The sequence below is a fragment of the Leopardus geoffroyi genome, chromosome D3 (genome assembly GCF_018350155.1).
Source record: "Leopardus geoffroyi isolate Oge1 chromosome D3, O.geoffroyi_Oge1_pat1.0, whole genome shotgun sequence".
Classification (NCBI taxonomy): Eukaryota; Metazoa; Chordata; class Mammalia; order Carnivora; family Felidae; genus Leopardus; species Leopardus geoffroyi.
In genome coordinates this window covers 48,654,588-48,680,529 of record NC_059339.1, presented here as the reverse complement: position 1 = coordinate 48,680,529, position 25,942 = coordinate 48,654,588, and the positions used below count along the sequence as shown (strand labels likewise).

Here is a 25,942-nt window from a genome sequence, read left to right as displayed (position 1 = left end):
TTTTGGAAGGCTGTGGGTTATGATTGTTCATAAGGCCTTTGGAGTTCTAGGATCTCACAGATAACTGCTTCGTATGCATGGGGCACTAATGTAAATTCCAGGTATGATTTTTGTTTTTTCCTAACACATTTCCATTTTTGTACCAAACTTTTCTTGCCAGTCAGGTTGATCTTTAAAAAAGTTGGTTTCTTGTTTTTTTTTTTTTTTTTTTTTTTTTTTTTTACTCTTGTTGGTGTTTATTTTAAGATACTTCTCCAAGAACACAGATGTCTCCTTTTACAGTGTGAAAATTGTAAAGAATAGCTCATCGCAGTAAAGTAGCGAGGAGGATGACTGTTTGGCTGCTGTCTTTACTGCTCATTCGCCTTCTTCCTAATCTGTGTTTTCAATGCTATCTTCTCTCCCATCTGCTGCTAAGCAGGAAGTTTCATCAGCTGATGTCCCCTCAAAAATATCCTGAGACACGAGGGTGCTGGGCTCATACCAGGCTTAGTGGCTCAGCTGTGGGCACGGTTGGGCCTCTTGGCCCCTTAGTTGGCTGCTGGCCGACCCATCGTTGGCCACCTCGCAAGGAGCAGAGCCAACCGAGGTAGCCCATTGAGTCATCCCTACTTGTATTCAATACCAGTTCCCACTAGCAACTCGAACAGAATGACATGACTAACAACCAGGGTGACTCAAACATCTGGAAGGGGGTCAGTCTACGTCCTCTCATGGTAAAGATCCCACCTGCAGATTTCAACCAGGAGAAGCGTTTCTGGCAAACCACTAGACCTCTGGAGTGCCTATCCACGTGACGCACCACCCTTTAGTCTTGGTGTGCACACAACGGGACTGCTTCCTTCCATCGCCCCCCATTTTTTTGTTTATCACCCAGTACATCTTTTTGAAAAGTTGACGCTGATTCTGCCTATAAGAGAGTGTTACTTTATTAAAAAACATCCATTTTCTATCACTAATACAGTTTTTTTCTCTTCCGGAAGGGGATCTCAAGCTGCTTTCAGACAGCTGTGGTATTTTAGAACAACACGAGATGTAAATAAATAAACAATAGCCCCATTAGATGGCACCAAGTAAAGAATCTCTGAAGTAGGCATTCTGTTCATTAAGCACCATATTTTATTGGCTATTTCCTCCTGTTGGTGGAGGCAAATAAAAAGCTGTAGTGATTAAAATTTAATCTTCCTAATCAGCCAGAGCAAATGCTGTGACTGTTAAGGAATCTCTCTGTGTTAGCTTCTTTTTTTTTTTTTTTTTTTTCTTTTTTCTTTTTTCTTTTGCATTCATGCTTTAGGAATGCCTTTCATTTCATGACCGGTTCTCCTTGATTTCAAAGAAGATTTGAATTCCAATTCTGACCTCCTAAAATGCTAGCCTCCTTAAGATACTTGAATCTCTATGGCGGATAGTTTTTAAAATTACAGCGTAGTAAGAAATCAGGAGTTAAAAAAGCATTCTAGGCCGTCTGGTCCAACAGTGTATATTATCAGTGGGAAAACTGAAGCCAGGTAGGTGGCTTGCCACGGTCCCTGTCCCTCTCCAGTGATGTGGCTTGGGCTCTCCTTTGTCCCATCCTCTGAAATATGCTGAGTTAAGAAACGTTTGTCAGCGTCAGTAGAAGTACTGCAATGGTTCCCTCTTTTAAAAACTGATTGGGTTGGGGCCCCCGGGTGGCTCAGTCAGTTGAGTATCTGGCTCTTGATTTCAGCTCAGGTCATGATCCATGCTGGGTGTGGAGCCTGCTTAAGATTCTCTCTCCCCCTGCCCCTCCCTCCTGCTTGTGCTCTGTGTCTAAAATTTAAAAAAAAAAAAAATTAAATAAAAATTAAAAATAATTGTGCCAGAACTTAGTATGATCCTCGTAACATGAATTACTAAGTATAAGTGTTATTTAGCAGTAATATACTCTGGATTCATAAAGCCAAGTGCATGCCTTGCTGTACCAAAGTATTGCTTGCCCTCAAAAGGATTTGTTGAAGAGGGTCAATAACTCGTTTTCAGAGCATTTAAAGGATGATTTGATTTAAATTTTTTTTTATTTACATGGGGATCTCTTCTCTTCAGGAACTGCCTGTGCATATGGCTAATTCCCAGAGAAGACTGTCAACTCCCTGAAAAATTCAATTCCACATTGCCCTAGCCTAGCTCCAAATAGAAGAGCCAGCCAACATTTTCTAAATGAATGAACAAGTGAGCAAATGAACTTTTTGAAACATCTGTTGTATAAGTTAGAGTAAGCTAGTATATTTTGAACGCTGTGTGTTCTAATTTTTTATTTTTTAATGCACAAAGGTCAAGCAAATAACCATCTAAGAATTTTAAGAGGAGGTTCCCAGGGATGCAATTAAGGTTAGAAGGAACACATTTAGCTTTTGACACTGCTAGACAAGGAATTTTTATGACCACATCCAAGAAGTCAATACGTCAAGTTTATTGTCTATTTCGAGGCAGATGTGTCCTGTAGTTAAGATCTAGGACTAGCAGTTAGAGGAGTAAATAAAATGCCAGTTCTCTGTGGTGGGGGAAATACACAGTGTGTGGTGGGGGAGGAGGAGTCCAGTGCTGGGCCAGCTGGCTCCTGCCTTCTGCATGACCACTGACCATCCTCCTAACCCTCCAGCCAGTTGTGTTCATTTTCAAAACAGACTGCGTGGAAGACCATGGATGGAGCAAGGTAAATCTGTCCCTTCTCTTGTGAAAGCCGGAGCATGGATAGCCTAGTAATGGAGCGCAGTAACCTTATCCTGGTACACAGTGACTAGTGTGTCAAATATCACTGTAAATTCATTACTAGATAATTATAGGCTAAGCTGCTTGACCCCACAGTCAACTTCCTTCTTCGTGAAATGGTGATAATACTTAACATTGTGCAGGGGTTTCTGATTTCAGACTAGGAGGCCCTCTATGAGCGTTAGATACTGTTTCATTGCCAGCTTCTGCTGCCATTATGCATTCTCCTTCCAAGAGAACGCATGCAGAGCACCAACTTCTGGAAACGTGGGAGGCATGCAGGTACATCTTTCCTTGTCTTGCTTTTGCTGTCTTTTGGATCTGGGAATGGACGAACTTGAGGAGGGCGCAGATGACCAGATAGTTCCCAGGAGTGTGGAAACCATATATTCCTGCACCATTCTTTCAGGATCAAACTAAATAGACTTCTGTGTCAGCTAAATACGAGCTTACCATGACCTGAGGCCCATTTAATTTTTGGTTCCACACATTTCCTCCCTGGCAAGAAAATAAAGGGAAAGGAAGCATTATCCGAAAATTTCTGTATTTCTTCATTCAGTCCTTTGTTTTAAAATGTCAAAAAAAAAAGAAAAAATCCTGATTATGAAAGTAAAATATAGCAGCATGCCAAGAGTATGTACTAATTGATTTAATTGTACATTTTTTTCTTCTTAAAAATTGTTTTTTAAAATTTCAAGAGTAATAAATGCTCTGTGTCATAAAGCACAAGAGAATAAAAACAAAAATAAAATTTGTCTGGAACATCATTACGTAGTCCTAACCCCTACTAATATTTTGATGTTAATTCCAGAATTTTTTTATTGCACATACACATATCTTTGAAAAATAGTCTTTCCCTATGGAAAAGGGACAGTAGGTTCTGTTACAGAACCTACTTTTCCCTATGGAAAAGTCTTTCCCTATGAAAAAGGGACACTAGGTTTTGTTACAGAACCTACTTTTCCACTTGAATGCTATGTTTTTATTTTATTTACTTATTTATTTTTTTAATTAGTAACATTCATGGGTGCTTGGTGGCTCAGTTGAGAGCTTGACTTTTGATTTCGGCTCAGGTCATGATCTCATGGTTCCTGGGATTGAGCCCCATGTTGGGCTCTGTGCTGACAGCACGGAGCCTGCTTGGGATTCTCTCTCTCCTTCTCTCTGCCCACGTGCACACTCTCTCTCTCTCTCTGTCTCTCTCTCAAAATACATAAATATTAAAAAAAATAAAATAATTAGTGACATCCATAGTTGAGCTGTAATGTGTATTTTAAAATACTCTGATGTTTTACATGCATTTAAAAATATCTAAGAAATCTAATTTAAAAAATAATCCAGCTATAATAAGCACAGCAAAGTTCTATCAAAATATTCTGTTTTTTCAAGTTCACTTTCCTTCTGGGGGGAACAAAAAGCAGAGAAATTTTGGCAAATAGTTGTTCTTTTCATGGTCCCAGCTCAGTAATCTAATAAGGGAGCTTCTCAGATACATGTTTCATTTGAAAAAGAAAAAAACAAAAAGGCATGTTGAGGGCACACACCGCGTATCTGGCAGAGATCGTGCATTGAAATAGATAAACATTAGGAGCCCCTCCTCTTGGCCAGCAGCAAGAAGAGTAACATTTTGCTGTTTCAGATTAGGAAGCAATTGCAGATTAATTTAACACAGTTGCTAGTCATTTTGAAACAACTTTGAAGCCTCCTATTTTTGATTTCTGGGATTTTTTTAAATCTGTGAAATTAAGATTTTTGGTCCGAAAAGGAAAATCGGTACAATTCAATTGCCATTTCATTTTATGAACATAACTGTGCTGATTTCATTCTCCACTTCCTTTCGTACACTTGTCCACGGCACATAACTAGCATCTTGTTATGCTCTGTCCTGTTTTCTTTTCACTTATCTGTACCCCACAATATAATCCTTTCATCACTGTAAAATGCTGTTTTTTTCACCTGTGGATCTTCCCTCCTCAACTATCTCTAAAGTTCTCTGTATTTCTCCATTGCTCCATAGAAGTCTTCTCTGTACATCTGGTTTACTGCTCTGTGAGATTTCATTTTTCATGTGCAGAAGGAAAGAAACTTCCTTTGTCCTTCTCTATACCAAGCCCTGTACTATACGCCCTCACAAACATGTCTCACCCGCTGCTGGCTTTATCTCTCTGTAGGGTGGGAAGATTTAGCCCTGTCTTAGAGATGAGGAAATGAGTCTGATAGGTTTGGAAACTTCTCCAAGATCACACAAAGGGTAAGGCCAGCTGAAAGCAGGTCTCCAGTTTCCAACACCAAGGCTCTTTCTCCTGTGCCTGTAGGGTGTTCTGTATAGGTTACTTTTCCAGCTGTATAAAGCTTTGAAAGTTGTCTTACCTTAAAAACATGTTTTTCTTTACTATTTTTGGGCAGGAATCTTTCTTCAGTATATTGTGTACTTTCCAGTCTAAGCTAGGGGGGTTTTGGGAGGATGATGTCATCTTGAATGATTTTTGTAAGTAGCTATATTGTCCTATGGGCTAGACAACCAATGACTACATCTGTTATAAATGCATGAATTAAGAGTAAATAGGTTCTGTGAAGTTGAAGGGGGCTCCTATGATAACGTGAACGGAAGATTTGATGTCAGATTTGGAGGCTTAGAAGGCTTTGGGGCCTAATTCTCAGGTGTTCAGAGATTGACAGAAATTGTCCTCTAAATAAGTTACATATACAATACTCACAGACTTTAAAGTGCTGGTGGGTTTTTGTTTTTATTTTTGTTTTTCTGTTTTTTAACTCATGTGAAATTATAGGAGTTTTTTCTCTCTTTTCTCAGGTCATTCTCTTACTTAGTTAAAGTCAATAGAGGCCATAGAGATTGAACGTGGTAGGAACCCAATAAATATTTCTTGAATAAATGAAGAAACAAATGAGATCTCTGACAAAATACGTTGACATTATGGTTGAGAATCTTGTTATACCATTAAGTAACTATGATCAGTAAACTGATGTTTTTCTACAAGAACCATCATTATGAGTCCAATAGGATTGTGTCAGTTCTAAAATAACACTCTGAAGGCAACCATAGATTTCCATCCCAGGAACTGGCAACATCCATGCTTAAGATACGTTGAGTACAGTTTGGGTACCCTAAATGGTTGGCCAGCTATCAAAAAATAGAATTCATGAGAACACTCCAGTCTCCAGGCATTCCATTTCATGTAATATAGATGCTACTTGAGTCTCTCTCTCTCTCTCTCTCTCTGTGTGTGTGTGTGTGTGAGAGAGAGAGAGAGAGATACTAAGGTTGAAATTTGTGGAAAAGTTATGATTTGTGTTAAATTCCTTCCCTCCTCTATAGAATGTTATGAATTACAATATCAAATAATATAGATAAGTATTTTACTATTGACATGCTTTTCTGGAAATAGCCCTAAGACACCTGTTTCTTTTCCCAGTGAAAGAGGTAGTGTAGTCCAACTTGATAGTGAAACGTGACATAAGACAGGGGCATACATTTTTAACAAAGTCAGTCATTCAAACTTTCAGTTTAAACTTCAGCTCATTTGTTCCAGGCAGTGCTCCTGGGGCTCCTGTTTGAACAGCACACAACTAGGTTAGATTTAGAAGGCAAATTTTTCATTAGCTTCTTTTGAAAGATGCCTGAAGTCAAATCCCTTGAAGGAGTCTCCTACCAAAAAAATTATTGCTGCTTTGTTGGGTAGGTGAGGTGGATGATTAAGCTAGGGAAGCCTCAGACTGAAAGCAGCCAAGAAATGGAAACTTTAAAGGTAAGCTGATCAACATGCCTGGAAAATCCAGGCATATGGGATAGAAATGGGGGAAAGAGGAATTTGAAATACAATTTCAGATGGCTGTTTTATGTCAAAGTACCATAGTCAGATTTGGTTTATCCTAGGAGAGGAAATAATAAACATCTTTTTAGTTTTTAAAAAAGGTAATATTTCACAGAAATTTAGATGAGTATTTGAACAGCATGGTGTTTTGATTGGAGTTTTTCCCAAGATTATTTTCGGTTTATTTTCTTTTTAAGTAGAACTTAGAGTAAAGTGAATGAATAAATCTTAAGTGTCCACGTGCATACAACTGTGAAACCACCCAGATCAAGATTTAGAACTTGTCTAACTGTCCAGAAGGCTCGTTCTTTACCCCTCCCAGTCAGTAACCCCCACAGGTGGCCAGTGTTCTGAGCTCTGTCTTCATGCATTCATTTTATGGTTCATAACTTCATGTGAGTGGGCATACAGGACATGCCCTTGTGTCTGGTGCCTTTTCTCAGTGCTCTGTGAGAGCCATAGATGTGTTTTCCTCACTGCGTGGCTATTAATTTATTTTCATAAAATCAGTAAATAGGGAGAAATAGTGCTGTGAAGTCATGAACTGTCTGTATTCACTTCTGAAGTAACTCAGCTTCTCCATTTAAACATGGCTGTGGGGCGCCTGGCTGGCTCAGTTGGTAGGGCGTGCAACTCTTGATCTCGGGGTTTGTAAGTTCAAGTCCCGTGTTGGGTGTCGAGATTACTTAAAAGTAAAATCTTAAAAAAAAAAAAAAAAAAAAAAACCTTGTAAAAAATAAATAAACGTGGCTGATAGGTTCAGGTCTGTCATGATTTGGGCTTCCATATATTAAGAAAAATTCAAGGTGAGCCTTTACTGTGCTGTCCAGTGGTACAGCCGCTACCAATGTGTGGCTATGTACATTACAGTTTAAATTAATTACAGTAACATTTAAAATTTTGTTTTTTAGTTCCACTAGCCACACTTCAAATGCTCAAATAGCCACATGTAGCTGGTGGCCACCCTACCAAATGGAGCAGATCTAGAACATTTCCATTCTTGTAGAAAGTTCTGTTGGGCAGTGCTGTTTAGAAAGCTGGCTGTTGGCTGACTTCCTCTTTCCTTTCCTCTTTTCCAGACATAGGATGTTGTAGTGGCTTTTATTTATTTTTTTCGTTGTAAGTTGTCATTTACTTCTGTGGTTCTCAGGCCATCATCTTACAAGCTTCTGTTTCCTACATTGTCCCTCTAGACCTTGGGGAAAAGGTAAGTGGGAGAATTCTCACAACATGCCATACTTTTAATTTCTACAAACTACCGTGTGTTCTCCTACTTCAGGGCCTTGGCGATACTGCTTGGAACCCTTCCCAGCAACCCGCTCGCTGTGTGTTGATTTCTCATCTATCAGATTTCAGCTTAGACTGTCTCCAGGGGACCTTCCCCATCCCTCCTCCCAGCCCCCAAGCCTAGGTTACCGGCCCCCTTGATTCAGCTGCCACAGTAACATGGCCTTTCCCTGCCTGGTAGCAGTTGCTTGTTTCCTGACTTCTGTCTCCCACCAAACAGCGAGCCCGGTAAGGTCAGGGACCAGTGTGTCACGTTCCCTGTTGTATATCCATTTCTTGGTCGAGTGCCTGGCACTCAGGAGAGGTTAGTAAATATCGTGGAAGGAGGGAACAATGGGCTGCACAAGAAAGGGCCAATAACCAAATAGCTTAATGTTAGGGTTCTTCTCTCCTAGGTAGAGTCAGTTCCAGGTGGGAGTTTATCAAAGACAGCTTTCTGTCTGGGCACCTTACAGAACGCTGGGCTGTTTCGTCAGGAGTGATGATGGCACAGCCAAGGCATTTGCGCCCTTTCTGGTTAAAGTTTTTGGTTTGCCTTTCATCGGAAATAATTCTAAGAGATATCCAAACTGAGATGATGATGGGTGAACAATCAAAGGGAAAGGCAGATGGGGAAGTGGAGTTGAAAAGTGGTCATAATACGGTAGAAAATTCTGCATCTGTCAGCAGGCAGCTGTTCACGGCATCACAGGCGACGTCTCACCAAGCCAGATGACCTCACAGGGAGCCGCGTCAAGGAAGGGTATTCTGTCAGGATAGGTATCAGAAACCCCAACTCAAACTTGCTTTAAAAAGAAAGAGATTTATTTCTCCAAGTAGCAGGAAGTCTTGAGATGGGCTCAGAGTTGGTCGTTTCGGTGTGCCAGCAATATCCGTGAGAACCCAGTTCTTTCCAGCTCGGCGTGGCCACCCTGGGCATGGGCTTCGTCCTGAGGCTGGAAGGGAAATGGGGGCTGTGGGTACAGGCCTCCCATCTGGGCCTCAGAGACTAGAGAAAGAAGAGAAAGCCATTGGCAAGGGAAGGGGTTGCCAGAATGTGTCAGAGGAAGCATCTGGAGTAACTGCAGTAGCTACAGAGTATCCACTGGAAACGCCAAGACCTTCCAGCCGCAAACATCCTCTTCCCCCATCCCAGCCTATGCATTTTAGAAGTTCTTTCAGTCTGCACCAGTACAGAAAGTAGTGAATGAAAACCCTTTACTCTGTTAGCAAATACCACTTAATGCCTTAGAAGTCATCTAATGGGGACACACCCAGACCAGGGAAGATTCCCAGAATGGAGAAAGAGAGCAGAGGAGGTAAGTCAGGGGGCTCAGGGAAGGCCAGTTCTGAAACTTGGGAGCCCTGCCAGAGTGAGCCTGAGCGTGGCAGTCAGAAACCCCCTCCTGGCCCTTAAGGGTTAATCCCCCGCCCACCCGCCGCTTGAAGAAACACGGGCTTAATTTTAAATTCAGCAATATCCATACATTTATGATTTACAATGTAAATGGTATATATTCTGGGAAATCTGGAATCCTTCAACCGATCGGTTATGCTTTAATTTTTTTTCTCCTTCTTCTATAGACCTCGCAGTGTTGGAGCTGTGCTGAATGAGGTCACAGTCTAACTACAGTATTAACCCTGCAAATCTGTTCATTTTCGCCTGAGCACCCTCAGGCAGGATACAGAATGTGTCCAATTGAAAGACTATTACAGGCGCTGCAGTCCATGATGGGATGAATTGTAACAGGGTGGAAGGTACTGGGGGGGGGGGGGAGGGGGTGTCTTTAGCCAGGTAGGAAGTATCTCTCAAAAGCAGAGGTTATGTGATTGCATTTTGAAAGGAAAAATCTTGTTCTCTCTCACTCAAATTTTAAAACGCAACTTTTAATATTCTCAGATCTTAACTGTTTTGTATTTTCTACCAACCGTGTCTGTCTTTGTATTTCCCCCCATCCGATACCTCTTCAATTTCTCTTCTCTGTGTGCTATAAACATCCTTTTGTGTTTTTTTAATACCTTTTGCATTATTAAAAATACAGAGGAACATCTAAAGAATAATAGAGTGAACACCCGTGAACCGACCACCCCATTTGAGAAATAAAACACTAGCTCTTTTCCTAGGACTGTTTCTGGGCCCTGTTTAATTCAGCATGGAGAAAAGCACAACACAGATGGTCAGCGTTTTGTGTAAAGGCTCAATCGCCACCGCATTCATGGTAGCTGCAGAGTTTCAGAAAGTATGTGCATTCGCTGTCTTGCCTAGACATGTGGTTAATGCTAAGTAGTCTAACAGTTGTGCCCCAGGTAGCTCCTAAAGCTGTTTCAGATCATAAAATCTATGATGTTTTGCAAATTTATATTTTATCATGCTGGGTTTTATGCACAAAAACTAGATGACTTCCCCTTTATAATCTCCATCAAAGGCATTTTTCAAAATCCCTTTATTATGCCTTGTCACTGGCTTTGCCACGCATTGTTTGCATGTTTGAAAACAATCTCTGGCTAAATTATAAATCTGAGCGTATTGTTGTGGCGTTAGCCTTGCAGAACTGAGGGATAAATGCTATTTTAACTTATTCCTCAATGGTAGACTCTGAATATTTGACCCCTTCATTGAGTGCCAGAGACCTGACTTGACTTGTCTGTGGTTTGGGCCCTATTACTAAGAGAGTGATAGACCATGTTTGGATAGTGTTTGAAATATTTATATTGTATCAATGGAAAGGATGTAATATTTTATTTCCTCAAGAGTACAGTTCCTTCAACATGTTCTCGCTGCCCCCGTGTGATGTCTTCCATCTGCTCTGTTTGCTCACATTGTACCTTTAAAAAAAAGTTTTTTTTAATGTTTATTTATTTTTGAGAGAAAGGGAGAGACAGAGTTGAGTGGGGGAGGGGCAGAGAGAGAGGGAGACACAGAATCCCAAGAGGCTCCAGGCTCTGAGCTGCCAGCACAGAGCCCGATGGCGGAGCTGGAACTCGTGAACTGCAAGATCATGACCTGAGCCGAAGTCAGAGGCTTAACCGACCGAGCCACCCGGGCGCCCCTGCTCACATTGTACCTTTGCCTGTGGGGCTTCTCCATTGACAGCTGCCCCATTTCTACCTTGGGAGCTTGATCACTTCAAGAAGTCTGGCTTAGAGAAGAGCAACTCGTTCATGCTCGCAAGCACATACTTACCACTGAAGGGTACAGTCTTTTCCAAGTGTCCCCAGACCTTTAGTCTTGTAGAGAGTGAAGCAGGGAACAAATGGGTAGCGTGTGTGTTGATTTTTTTTTTAATCTCTTGACTGATGAACTTGGGGTGCCTGTTTACAAAGTTGCTTGGAGAATGTGTGCTGAAGGCCAGGTTCGTCATACCCTCATTTTCCTGATTTAAAAAAATAGAAATCGAGCATAGTTGCAGAACACAAGTGCTGAAAGATCTGTATTTATCCCAACTGCATAGCAATAGGGAAGTTTCCAAAGAGAAGGATAAAGCCTATGTATTTTATTTAGATATGGGTTGTTTTAAGTGTGGATTGTCTTTTCATTTGGAATGAAGGTAACTCTCCATGTGCCATTTAGCAGTTGTTAAATGTGAGAATTCATTAGTAAAATAGGCCGTCATTGAGCTCAGGATGATTGGAAGTGAACATTAGTTCGGCTCCTTGATTCGGAGCTTGGGAAGTTTTCCTTTCCTTTGTTACAGATTTTGTGTTTCTAATATTCATTACAACAAGAGTGAGAGCCTGCTGATTTTTCAAGATTTTATTACCGAAAGAATATCAACACTAGTCTCTGGCTTATTCTTTGTGATGCGTGTGTTCCCTTTCTCTCTACCGAAAACGTGTCTAAACTTGCTTATCTCTCTGTAGGACAGTCGGCCCAATATGTCAAGACCTCTGATCACTAGATCTCCTGCATCTCCACTGAACAACCAAGGCATTCCTACTCCAGCACAGCTCACAAAATCCAATGCGCCCGTCCACATTGATGTGGGCGGCCACATGTACACCAGCAGCCTGGCCACCCTCACCAAATACCCCGAATCAAGGTAATCCGAAAAATGGAAAAGTCACACTCGGAAGTGCATGTATTTGATGATCTAACTGTTTTTCCTTTGACCAGCACAGCAGCGTGGACTTACTGGGGCCGGGGCTAGAGCACAAGGGTGCCGTGTGGGCCCCCCGGCTACCCACGCTGCTCTGGGACGTGGCTGTCAGTCTTGTCCGAGTCAGGGCTCGACCCACAGCTTAATCAGGTCCACGTAGACATGTCACATAGGAATGGAGTTCTAGGATATTTTGCCCTGCAGAGATCTTCAGGTTTCTCAATGTAGTACAAAAGGAAGGATGATTTCTATTGCTACTGGCTTTTCTTCTGTCCTTTTCTAAAACACTTTCTGATCAGTTCTTAAGAATTTTCTAGGAGGTCATTTGGTGCGCCAACTTGTGAGCTAGAGAAAAAAAATGAGAGGCTCTTATCAATGGGGCAGTATATTTACAACACAATGCAAAAGTCCAGGAAGCCAAGATAGTCTTGTTTAAAAAAAAAAAAAAAAAAAAGGCCAGTGGGACTTCTGAGGGATCAAGGCAGATAAATAAATATAGAAAGTGTCTGAAGAGGGAGCATGGTTTACAAACAGGCACTATACAGTTCTGCTTTTTTTAGTCTTTCTCTGTTACCTGATATTTTATGAAAGGTTGAGAAGAAAGATAAAATTTTCTCTCTCAGTTTCCAGATTGAATTTCTGCAGCCAAAGTGAAATGATTTTTTTAAAAAACAGATGACCATAGGGGCACCTGGGTGGCTCAGTCGGTTAAGCATCCAACTTCAGCTCAGTCTCTCAGTCTGTGAGTTCGAGCCCTGAGTCGGGCTCTGTTGACAGCTCAGAGCCTGGAGCCTGCTTCGGATTCTGTGTCTCCCTCTCTCTCTGCCCCTCCTCTGCTCATGCTCTGTCTCTCTCTGTCTCAAAAATAAATAAAAAACATTAAAAAAAAATTTTTTTTTAAACAGATGACCATTAATTCAATGACCAAAAAGCTTTATATTTTTAAATGAAATGATTATATCATTCAGTTATTAGTATTATTGAGTCCCCACTTTCCCTAAGTTCATTGTGACAGGAGCTACAAGATCATACTACATGATGGCTATATTTTTAAAGAATATCATATAAGGAAGTAAGGTTTCTTTTTTAAAAAAATACTTATTTCCATTCCTTCTAATCTAATACCTACATCAAAGAAAGAAAATCACCACACCTCTTCAGATGAACACTTAATTCTAGGGGGCAAGCCACAAAACGTACACGAGCCAAAAAGCAAATCCTTAGCTGTAGCAAAATTCACTAATCTGATCTGGTGGCCTTTTGTTTCATTCAGTCCAATTTTTAAACTCTGATCCAGGAGGGAAGTTAATAATGACCCATGTGCACACGACATAAGTAGTAGGTTTTCTTCGAAGGCTCATTGCAGCTGGGGGGGTCTCTTCCTACTGACTAAAGCCGCACGGGGGTTTGGTATCCATAAAGCTCCCCCGTATCACTTAGCCTGTTGCAAGGGTGTTGGAGGTGCTGTTTATTCAGTTCCTCTCTCCAGTGATTTGCCACTTTAGAGACCTCGAATAGGTGTCTTACTTGGAGAGTCTTCCTCTGGCCCCTCTGCATGGGCATTTCTAACAGTCTACTTTCAGTCCCTCGTTGTCCACACCCTGAGACAGGCATCGCATTCCACGATCTCAGTACTCCGGATACACCGTCTCATATGGCAGCAACTAGCCACATGCAGCCTTTGAGCACTTGAAATGTGGCTGGTCCAAATCAGAATGTCCTCTAAGTGTAAAATTGCACTGGACTGTAAAGAATTAGTGCCTACCAAAAAAAGTAAAATATCGCAGGCAGGCAGTCTCTCCTCTGCTGTCCTGCCCACTGTTCCCTTGCTGTGTATTCAACAAACTTCTGTCTCTTTAAAAAAAAAAAAAAGCAACTCAGTAGTTTTTTATTATTGATTTCATGTTGGAATGAGAATATACTGAATTAAATATGTCATTAAAATTAATTTCACCCGTTTCCTTTTACTCTTTCAATGTGGCTACTAACAAACCCAAAGTTACATACATGTCTTGTGTTTTATGTCTGTTGGACAGTGCTGACCTATACACAGATTTTTTAAAAATCTAAGTAAACCCACTTCTTCCCCAACCTGATACGTACATACATGATAACTTGAATTTCTCTTTCACCAACTTCATTAGAAAAGGTGAAATTGTTCGTCTTCCTTTCCCGATCTTTCCCCACACATCCTCGCCACCACTGGGCCACAGTGTTATGGGAGAAACATCAGAAATACTTCATGGTTCATTAGTCCCCACATTTAAATGCTGATGCTGCCATTTAGTACTTGTTTGGCCATGGATAGGTCCAATTTCTAAGCGTCTGTCTTCTCACTTGTAAAATAGACACGGATATGTCTTCTTGCAAGGTTATTGAGAGGATTAAATGTGATTACTAAAAGCACGCCATGGCCCTGTGCCCAACACATAGTATTGCCTTTATGCTTAATCTTCTGCCAAACCCAGCAATTGTTTCTTTTCAAACTGCCTTCCAAATTCCAAATATATCCCCTTCCTTCATTTCCTAGACCATGGAAGCAGGCTCACTTTTGGGTTCTTGCCTGAATGACTGCAGGCTCAGGGGAGCCCTCGCCTGCACCTTCTGGTCCTTTATCTTGACGCGCCTACCTGTCCCAGAACTGCTGAGCTGTTCTAACATCATCTTGATCGTTAGGAGATATTCTTAAGCATATGTTAAGACTCGGAAACAAGCCTTATAAAGTGACTTCTCTGTTGCTTATACCTAAAGCAGATGATGCTGGTTTAGATGTTCAACTGACCATTCTGCTCCCTCTTGTAGTGTGTGTGTGTGTGTGTGTGTGTGTGTGTGTGTGTGTGCACGCGCACGTTTGGCAAATAATCCAGTGTTCATTTCAAGGCAGCAGTCAGTCTAAGGGGACCCATACATAAATTTTTGTAGTCAAAGATACAGGGAAGGAAGGGTTTCATGCTTTTCTTATACATGTCAGCTACTCCTCCCACCTTCTGGGAAAATCTCTTGCATATCTTCACCCCTTTGGGGATAAATCCTAGGAGATTAGGTTGCCTATGACCATAGAGTTACAAATAGCTCCAACTCGAGTTCTCTAGATTCTAGGGTAGTCCGAGCCCTTCCCCACTGTGGAACCATTCCCTGCCCCCTCGCCCATCAGCACACCCTGGTTCCTCTCTCACTTGCCTTTTCCTTGGTGTAGCCCAGAGGAGTGGACGACTTTTTCCTTGGTTTTATTTTCTAGGATTTCAAGAAGAGACTTGTAGTATAAAAGCCTTAATTTGTTTTTAACAAGTGATCATAAAAAATGTAATGTCTTTCTACAATTTCAAAGGTTCTACACAGAGCCTTTATTCCATTTTGAAATGTTTTGTATGACTTTTCATCCTGTCTCTATTTATCGCCTTCTTGGCTAAAGACCACCCTTAGAACATCGTCCCCAGAAAGTGGTACAATGGACCGCACAGCCAAGCATTAGAAGCACCTGGGAAGCATTAAAAAGCCATACATGGTCCTGCCCCAGACCAATAAAATCAGAATCTCCACGAGTTTCCTAAGAGATTCTGACTTTCACCATCTGGCTTTGAACAACACCAATGTGGATGGTCCCTCCAAGTGAACATAGGCTTCTTCCTCAATGAATATTTCATGCTATATCATAATGGCTATTAAAATAAAATACGTTTTGATCTTTATTTCTTTAATTACCGAGGTTACCTGTTCCACTGTGTGTGGGTACCCCTATGCTTTGGTGTTTTGGGTGGGGGGAGGCTTCTAAGCCCTGAGTTGGGATTCAATAAGCAAGTTGACTTTTTACATTTTACAACAGAGCTCCTCACACACATCATTATTCACATTCATTGTCAGGTGGTTTCTAGCTAAAGGGACTGAAGGTTTCAAGTTAACTGGAGCAGGTGCATTCATCAGTGATGTGCTGTGTTTTACCGATGTTTTGTGTAAGATGCAGAACAGCTCTTTGGAGGGGTTTATGAGACCGAGGCTAATCCACACCCCCTCAGGGATCAAGGAGATAGATCCCTTGCAGAGTTGCTGACAAGTCTCCAGTTCCAGTTGCTGTTCTGAATTGTAATCACCGAGAAAAACACCTCGTTCAGATCTGCAAGAACAGTACATCAAATAAGTAAAACAACAAAAAAAGTCAAAAAATATATCACTGTCATGAAAAGATTTTTAATGGATTTTATAAAGAAGATAGAACATATCTTACCTGACAGTTTGCTAGCTCGATTGATAAATTATAAGCATCTAGACATGGGAGGTGGGCCTCACCTGTCCTCTTGCCCTGGGCCCTGCAGATTTTAAGGACAGACCTGATAATGTCTGATTTAAAAATCTAAGGCACCCATTATCAACATCATTGATAACAACAAAGTCTAGGTATCTAAATAATTTGTTATAAATAATTAAGATTGGTACCAAATTACATGACATCTTTAAAATCTCCTGTATTGCCATTGAAATATCTTCATGGCTGTGTGTGTGTGTGTGTGTGTGTGTGTGTGTGTGTGATATTAAATAAACTTTCTTTGCTTTAGAAGACAGTCTGGGTGGCTTGGTTGGGCATCCGACTTCGGCTCAGGTCATGATCTCACAGTTTGTGGGTTCGAGCCCCGCATCAGGCTCTGTGCTGACAGTTTAGAGCCTGGAGCCTGCTTCGGATTCTGTGTCTCCCTCTCTTTCTGCCCCTCCCCTACTCGCACTCTGTTTCTCTCAAAAATAAATAAAACATTGAAAGGTTTTTTTTCAAAAAAAAGAAGACTCAAGTCTGAGTTCAAAGTTAGGTCCATTTCATCCTTTATTATCACCTTGCACAAAATGGAAACTCACTATTAATAGCAGCTATATTGATGGTTGTTCACATGTGGACTTTTTAAAACTGGGAAGTGGGCTGTTATTGCCAATGAGTGAAACCTACCGGGTGGTAATAAGGCAGGGAGGGGTCTTGACTAAAGAGAGCCCTTCAGCCACTGACCCAGAGGTGTAAGACAAGATCTCATGTTACAGTCCTGAGCCATCCGATCTGACCGCTTGACGGAGCTTTTGTGTATTTTAAACCCAGTACATGAGTTGACTCCCACATAAGTAGATTATGCTAAATTGGTCTCTCCTAAATAGCAGCAGAGTTACTAAGCGCACTGGCATATGTAGGTAATTGCAAAACTCAAGAGACCGGGCTTTCAGCCTCACAGTCAACACCCATGGCCACCCAAGGGGTGTGTGTATTTGGAGCTTTAGAATGGAGATGCCAAACACGTGTGCCTTGCCAGTACTGCTCTAGCTTCTGGCATGCTTCACTCTCGACGTGTTAGCCATTAAGGCATGGTTCATGTGGAGCTGCCCTGAAAGCAACGTCAGATGAGCTCAACATTAAGGGATTGGTGCATCCACTCTCAGGACGGCTGAATTCTAATGTTTGGATTTCCGTGTCATTGCTGTATGCCAACCTAGGGAGTTTTCTGCAATCCTGCATTAGGGCTGGGCATTCTGTGCCGTGAGTCTGTGACTTCACGATTCCAATTTCACATGACAGGCCCTAGACACGAGTCCAGTCCTGTTATCATGCAGGCCCACGATTCAGGATTCCAGCAGAAATGCCAAGAAATCAATGCATCTTCCTTGCCACACAGTTCACTGAGCTTTCTTTCAGAATTCTTGCAGGGCACTGAGTAGAAGGCTTTTTATTATAACCTACCCTTTAGACCAGAGTGATTTAAATATTTTTTAGGTTAATTTATTTTGACAGACAGCACGAGTGGGGAGGGGCAGAGAGAGGGAAAGAGAGAATCCACACCATTAGTGCAGAGCCCGAATTGGAGCTCGAACCCACAAAGCCAGGAGATCATGACCTGAGCTGAAACCAAGAGTCAGACACTTAACCCACTGATATACCCAGGCACCACAGATCAGCATGATTTATAATGCAATGTCTATCTCAAATTTAAAAAAACTCACAGTGGGGCACTTGGGTGACTCAGTTAAGCATCGGGCTTTGGCTCAGGTCATGAGCTCACAGTTCCCAAGTTCGAGCCCCACGTCGGGCTCTGTGCTGACAGCTCAGAGCCTGGAGCCTGCTTTGGATTCTGTGTCTCCCTCTCTCTGCCCCTCCCCTGCTCGTATTCTGTTTCTCTCTGTCTCTCCCTCCCTCCCTCTCTCTCTCTCTCTCTCTCTCTCTCTCTCTCTCAAAAATAAAAATTAAAAAAAAATTTTTTTTAACTCACAGAACAAGTTTTTTTGGAGGGAGTGGAAGTCATCCTGAGATAATGTAGCCCCAGCACAGGTGGAAAGAGGGGGCACATCCCTGCCTTGAAAACCCCTATGGAAATGCACGGAATGAGGAGTGTCTCTAACCAGTGGTGAACAGTGTTCAGTGTTAAGATTGGATGATCTTTTAAAAAAGGAAGTTAGTTTATGGGGAGGGGGGTGATTGAAAAGGAGGGAAAGCATCTCACAAAGGGAAAATGTAAAGTTTCTCCAGGGTGATAGGGGCAGTTTTCCTTTTCTCTGTCTCTTGCCATGTTATAATATTGCTTTTTCAGAATTGCTCTTCAGTTATATAGGCAAAGACTAAATGAAATCAGCTTCAAAAGACTTTTAATGTTTATTTATTTTTGAGAGAGAGAGAGACAGAGAGAGACAGAGTGTGAGCAGGGAAGGCAGAGAGAGAGGGAGACCCAGAATCCGAAGCAGGTTCCAGGCTCTGAGCTGTCAGCACAGAGCCTGACTTGGGGCTCAAACTCACGAACTGCAAGATCATGACCTGAGCTGAGGTCGGACACTTAAGCGTCCGAGCCACTCAGGTGCCCCAAAAGACATTTTTTTTTTTTTTAAACAATGAAACTGGATTTTCTCTTTAGTGCCGAAAAGCCAGTAACTTCTACTACTGGCGAATTCAGCAAACTTCCTTCGCCGCTTGGGAACAGAACCGACCTGGCTTTCCTAGTATCCTAACTCATAAAGTCTAGTCTTAGAAGATAACTCACAGACAAATGTAGCCATGCTATAGTACCTGTATTTTTCCCTGTCCTTGTGTCCACTAGAAGATTTCTTCTTTGCTCCCCAGTGTGCGGGGCATGTACTGGCCAACAGAAGTCCTTGCTCTCTTGAGGTTTACGTAAGGGAGCTGGGAGGACAGATAATAAGTGAACAGTCACTAAATGGTATTTGGGTTGGTACCAAGTGACGTCGTAAGTAAGAACACCACCCGGGACAAATACGCCCACTTTGGGATATAGTTTGCCCCCTGTGTTGAGCCGAAAGATAACTTTATTCCTACCTATTTGCTCATCTAAATTTTCAAGACAAAATCTGGCTTACGTGTGAGTGTAGATTTAGAAGTAGATTTTTGTCACTTCGGTGTTCCGGGTCACCCTGATGGAGGCTCGGTTTGCCTATTCTGAGTTCTGTGATGCGTCTCCTGCTACGTGGTGTGCGGTGAATATGTGTGTTCACCCCTCATCTCCGGGGGAGGGAGATGCAGAGTGAAGTCTACTCTCTGGGCCGTGGCCGTGGCACAGCTCCAGGCCAGGTCATGTTCCGATTGCCGCGCGGGTGGACTGAGCCTGGCACCGTTCCTGATACATTCTATTTCATTTTCCATTTGTTGGACACTGAAGTTATACTTGATTTTGACCAAAATAGAATAAAAAAAAAAAAAATGTGGGCAGAAGCCCCTTGGTGGCAAATAATTAGCCTGCTCCTGGTGTGGACCGTGGAGAAGGCGAGGGCCGCCCTCCCGCCTCAGACCTGTCGCGGCCGCCGTGCGTCAGATAGCAGAGCAGTGAGGTGGGGACGCGCGCTGGGTGTCTAGCTTGAAGCATCTCAGGGCCAGACTGTGGGTCACGTTCTTGATTTCTTCTGAACTTCTACTTGCCAGGAACTCAACCCTATTGGAGAGAAACGCTGTCCGTGGAAAGCTGTCTCTCACTTAGTCTCCATCCTCGTATTCTTGTGCTTTACGGCACCTGCCACAGAGTGGGCATTCAGAAGTTTGCCTGATGCACGAATTTTTGGGTGAAATGCTGTGTACGGAAGCCAGGCCCTCAAAACAATGAAGGGCACATAACTGAGTAAGGCTGTTCGAAACAGTCAAGTGTAAAGGGTTCATTATCTCTATTTCTCATCTAACGCGCCGCAGTAATCTCAGAGTTGAGACTGTTATTTACTCCAGTTTATAGATAAAAACGCTGCAAGTCTGAGAGGTCAAGTGACTGACCAAGATTCTCGCTCCCACTCTGACTCCAGGCCCTTTGTGGCTTCCTCTTTTATAGCCTTGCTTTCAACCCCAGGGGCATGTTAGAATCAGCAGGAGCTTGAACAAACAAACCTGGCCCTGCCCACAGCGATTCTGGTTTCATTGGTCTGGAGCAGGGCAGGGGACATCCTGATGTTTCCCACGGCCAGATATGTAATCCTTCTCACCACCTGCCAGAACTATGTTATAAAGGTGGTCGTGAGCCAAGAGGGCAGGTCATTCTGGAGTAACCTCAAGCCACTTATTCTTAAGGTGGCCTTCACTAGGGTAACGTTAGGACTTAATGGTAGGTCTAGTCCAGTCGGAGCAGCAAAAACGTACATGTCTTTTTCTTCAAGGCAGACCCTAGAAAGGGATTTTCTAGTCTAGTTACCTGAAGGGAAAGAGTAAAGAGAGGGGAATAAATCAACCAGTCAACAACCCAGATGCCAGTGAACCAGAGGAGCAGAAGGGGGACACCTGCCTTCCGAATGTGTTCCTCCAGCTGATACCTCCTCCCTGATAACCCCCATGCCAGAGTCAAACATGCAGATATCTGGGCCCTGGTCACCACTCAAGCGACCCGTATGTCAGGGTGTGAGGGGAATCTGCAGTTTTTGTCAACCTCAGGCAGTCCACCCACAGCTCAGAGTTCAGGTACCAGGTCTACAGTGAAGCAGCGTGGGGCTGGTGGTGATATGGCAGGAGACGGGGTCGTTAAAGAGAGACTTTGTTTATTGATTCTGGCTTGATTCTTGGGACAATAATACTGACTACTCCTTTTGGTACATCGTCATGAATAATGTCATTGAGAAATGCCAAGGTCATTTTTGCTCTGTGTTTTTTATTGTATTTTCCTTCTCCCCTCATCATACAAGAAAGTACTTTATGATAATAAACTCTGTGTTCTATGTCCTTGTTTGAAAAGTTCATTAGTAGATAACTCATAGAAGATTCTGGTAATCTTTCACAAGGTTACACTCCACTCTACTGTGTCTTGAGAGCAATTCCATTAAAGGGCTTAGAATTAACACTGTTAGGTCACACAACCCATCTTGTGAATCTCCTATGACTTTGACTCCTCAAACGATGTACTTTCTAAACAAACAAAAAAAATATGTGGTTTCTGTCAGTTATATAAAAATGCATGATGGAGTGCTTCCTTTGAGACCTTCTTTATGGCAAATGAGGACCAGCATTGAAACATTTTAGGTTAATTTCCAAAAGACAAACTGCATTTTGGTCCCATAGAGAGCTCTGTGGGCAGGAGAATTACACCCCCGTAGCATTATTTGTGTGTCCACCCTATAGCCCTTGACCTTCACAGAGATGTGGAATCTCTTTGTATCAGAAAGGAAACACCCTTGTGTCAGAACACCTCACACAGTAAGGTGTCTATGCTGTGTGTATTCATGACTGAAATAAAACAATGAAAGTTATTCTCAAGTTGGGGGGAGTCTTCTTTCTTAAGCCAGTGCAGAAAATAAACCACCCCCCCCCCCCCCCCCCCCCCCCCCCCGCATAACTTCCAAGCAGAAGCATCTGTGATTCAAAACCAAAGTACTTGATGTTGTAATTCGCATTTGAACTTTGAGAACTTTAAAATAATAGAAGGGGCACCCGTGTGGCTCAATCGGTTAAGCATCCGACTTCAGCTCAGGTCATGATTTCACAACTTGTGAGTTCGAGCCCCACGTCGGGCTCTGTGGTGACAGCTCAGAGCCTGGAGCCTGCTTCGGATTCTGTGTCTCTTTCTGTCTCTCTGCCCCTCCCTGGCTCCTACTCTGTCTCTCTCTCAAAAATAAATAAACATTAAAAAAATAATAATAATAGTAAGCCTCGCTGAAGGCTCCTTTATGGGTCCACTGAGTACACAAATGCTCTCTACTGAAACCTGAGGTATGTTAATAGAAAAGTCTGCTCCACTGTATCTGTCAGTTTGTTCTATTATCATTATATAAATAACCCATTAAAATGTCATTTCTTTTCAGTAAAAAATGCAGGATTTATAGCTTCAGCTAGATGGATTATCAATATTCTGCCCCTGAAAGATTACTCTCAGGATGCTTGGAGGTAGAAAGTACCTTTATAATAATAAACTCTGTGTTCTATGTACTTGTTTGAATAATTGTTTGCAATAATTGGTCCCTAAAGGAGCAAGCTGAAGTGGGTGCATAATGCCTTGCATGGCAGGCCTCTGTGTGTGCCCAGGGTGGCCCAGTGCAAGAAGGAGGGGAATGTGAGAGGCAGGGGGTCGAGAAATCAGTTGTACTCTTACAACTGTATGCATGTCGTGTATTCATATTCCAAAGGCAGACACCCAGAAGCTCCAATCTGGTGGCAATCCCATTTGCAAAAGAACCTGTTAAAAAAAAAAAAATCCGTGTCTCAGTCCCTCAATTATATCAGCTATTTGCTGGACCATCTGAATCTAATCAAGATACAGTGTCAGTAGAAATGACACTGTCACTGGATAATGGCTTCCTGCTGCTACATAAATGCCATGTGTCAGTTTGCTTAGTAATGACATTGCTGCTTATCTTTTTTGGTGGTAATGATTATTTTTACTTCTGTGCAGTTTTTCTTATTGTGGCCCCATATTCAGACGATAAATCACAGCTGTGCGTTAACAGCTAACCGCCACTTTCGAACAGCGGCGGACCTTGCCAGGCCAAGGGCTTCGTCCCTGGAAGGTGGATTTGAGCACGCCCAAACTTGCTTCCGCGAGCTGAGCTGACCGTGTTCCAGAGCTCCTGCCCAGCTTGTCAAAGCCCCTGCCATCCCTCCAAAAATTGATTTTTTTAAGAAACCGTTTAGAAGGCCCTCGGGGCTTGAGAGCTTACCTAAAAAATGAAAACTCTCCTAGTCTCAAAGCAGTGCAAACAGTCAATATCAAAGCAGAAAAGAAGGATCTTTTAAGTGTGTCCCACCAATCCATAATCTTAGGGGCCCTGAGGAAGGCACTTCATCAGTACATCACCATCTCGATGATACATTGCAGAAGGAACAAGACAGCACGAAGGGTGGACTTCAGAGAAAATTGTGGCACACGCGAATGTGGACTGGAATAAAGACTGTAACAACCAAGCAAACCTAGGGAACCGCGTGAAATACGGATAAAGCGCTGTTCTCCACCTTGGCTAGATTTCCGTGACAGAAACACCGAGCAGTGACAGTACGGTTTGTGTTTCCAAGTGCCCGTTCTGCCGGGCTCCTCAAGAGCCCATTTGTAACCCTTTATGCAGATTGTAAAACTGAGCCAGAGTATTTATTTGAAACATAAGCCCTGGCTTCAGTGCCCTCCTCACTCAGGACTTCCAAATGGAACAGCGAGGATGAGAAGCAGAGGTGTCAAATGACTGCGAAACACGTGTCAGCTTCTGTTTGATGAGCATCTGGAAAGGAAGAGAAAAATGGAGAGATTCGTAGCCGGGAACTTCCATTTCTTTGAGTGTTTTGCAGGTGAGGGCTTGGTTCTGTTTTGTCGGAAGGGAAAGGGAGAACTACGGAGAAAACACCCCCAGCTCAGGTGCGTATGGACCGGCTTGGTGCCTCTGGGTAAATTCTTGAACTGTGATCAACCAGACCTGAGCCCCAGAAGGGTGGAGATGATTACACAAGACGCACGCACACCCACAACAGCGCTTTGTTGACCGTGGTGTAGCCGAAGGCAGGATGCTGTCAGCGCGTGTTCCTTGTTTCCCAACTACGCACACCCCAGAGTGTTGTCTTTGAATCAGGGGCTGATAGAAACTTAGTATTTTTCATATGTCATTCCAACTTGGTGACCATTTCAATAATCTTGCGACATAAATTCAACATCTTGGCCTTCTCGGGGTAAAAACCCCACTGGGCACGTTGGCCACTGTGATGTAAAGAAGGCATTGGACTTTTTTTTTTTTTTTTTTTAACAAAAGGTAGTGTGGACATTTTATATTTTCTTTACAATGTTTGTGTACTTTTGAAGCTGTGTAAATAGTACTCTTGTCCAATTTGCAGCTTTCTTTCCTTCTGTAGAGGTGTAACTCACAGTCCTGTGGCTAAATCTCCTCCCTTTGGCCTTGTCATCTTAAAGCCTAGTTTCTGACAGGGGTTTCAAGCTTCCTCGTCACTCTGAAGTCATGCAGGGATGGAGTAATTTGGTCATTTTCATTCATCTACCCACCTCACCATACTCTTTTTTTGTTTATTTAGTTTTGAGAGACAGAGAGAAAATGGGGTAGGGGCAGAGAGGGAGGGAGGGAAGGAATCCCAAGTAGGCTCTGTGCTGTCCGCACAGAGCCCAACATGGGGCTCAAACTCATGAACCATGAGATCGTGACCTGAGCCAAAATCAAGAGTCAGATGCTTCACCGACTGAACCACCCAGACACCCCTTGCTCTTTTTATTAAGCACTGTGTTAAGCCTCTGGCTTTTCACTTACGGGTACTAAACAGAATATTGTACTACTTCATTGTAAACTGCTGTTTTGCTGGCCCCATTACAAGTAGGAAAAAATTGTTAAATTGAAAATGGAAACAGCTGGCTTTGTCATAGTGCTCTGATAGTGGCATATAATTAATACGATGCTTTTATTTGAAGTGACCACTATGACGTATTGTAAGCCAGCTCCAATAGTGTGGGACAGGTTCCCCTCCGTATTCTGTTGTCACTGATAATCTCAAAGTGTGGCAGAGAGAGTGGGGCTACAGTCACGTGGGAGGGGCCAAGTCCGGTCTGTTTATTAGGAGATCGATGCACAGAGGGACGAATCTGGAATGTGTCGTCATACAGGAAAGCACTAGTTCAGTCGTTAGGTGTGCTAATATCTGGAAGCCCGGGAAAAAGAATAGTCATTCAAAAACATTAAAGTCAGTGGGAACACATGCAGGAGAGTTTGCTTGTATAACAAGAAACCAGAAACAAAATCAGAATGGAACTACAAGGTGAACGAAGGCTGGCAGGAGGTGCCAGAGCAGGCAGGGGGATGAATTTTCTGGGACAGACAGCCCCTGAGGGTCAGGGACAGCACCTAGCGTGGGCTGGCCCTCGGGCCGCAGGGAAAAGAGCCTGCAGAGCGCAGCGACCCTCAGCGAGTTATCTGATGGCTCTGGCCTCCCATTTCTCCATCAGTAAAATAAAAATACTACTTGTGAGTACTTTATGGAGTTGTCGTGAGGTTTAAATCAGATAATGCATAAAGTTTTTAGCAGCGTGTCTAACAAACTCAAAGAACATCAGCTATTATGACATTCTTTTCTCTGGATCGTAATTGTTATTATAAAATGGAAAACATATTCTAGAAAAAAGGAGTGTCAAAAATACCTCCCAATATAGAACAGACTGTTGGCAGGAGGGCGGGGTGGGCTGTGGGGGCAGGCTCGTGTGCACATGTGCATGCTTGCCTGCCCAAATAACAAGCAGGAGGAAACCTAAACAGAAACCGTGTGAGCCGAAAATACCCAAGCGGGCTCCCGAGGGAGGGGAGGCTATGATGATCTGATCCTGAGCCGATCTTAGAAAAATAGCAGATTGGTCTAGAAATCATTTGTAAGCAGGCATTTGCTCAAACCAGCGAACGGGACCAGGTGACCGCAAAGGTTTTCTTCCAGTTCCAGATGCACAACAGGATTTCACGTACAGTCAGAATCCTGCCTTGGCCCACGTAGCACACTACCGCCGAAGGACAAAAATCTGTCCGCGTCTCCTGAGCACATGCCAGGTGGGCCCAGCGCTCTGCCAAGGAGTGGAGCAAACACCAGGCGGTCGGAGCAGCTCTGAGCTGGGGTCT

The 25,942-nt window shown here is 42.9% G+C and overlaps 1 protein-coding gene across 6 annotated transcripts in view; it reads left to right on the top strand.

Moving 5' to 3' along the window:
- The window catches only part of KCTD1 (potassium channel tetramerization domain containing 1), a 190,275-nt gene that overhangs the window by 132,778 nt on the left and 31,555 nt on the right, over positions 1 to 25,942 (top strand). For 4 of the 6 annotated variants that reach the window (XM_045459280.1, XM_045459277.1, XM_045459282.1 and 1 more), the window contains exon 2: positions 11,691 to 11,869. In XM_045459280.1, coding sequence (XP_045315236.1) covers positions 11,691 to 11,869 — 179 coding nt within the window. Of the gene's footprint in view, positions 1 to 2,924; positions 3,013 to 3,072; positions 3,077 to 11,690; positions 11,870 to 25,942 lie in introns of those variants that run through there. The other 2 variants (XM_045459283.1, XM_045459279.1) reach the window with 2 other exon arrangements.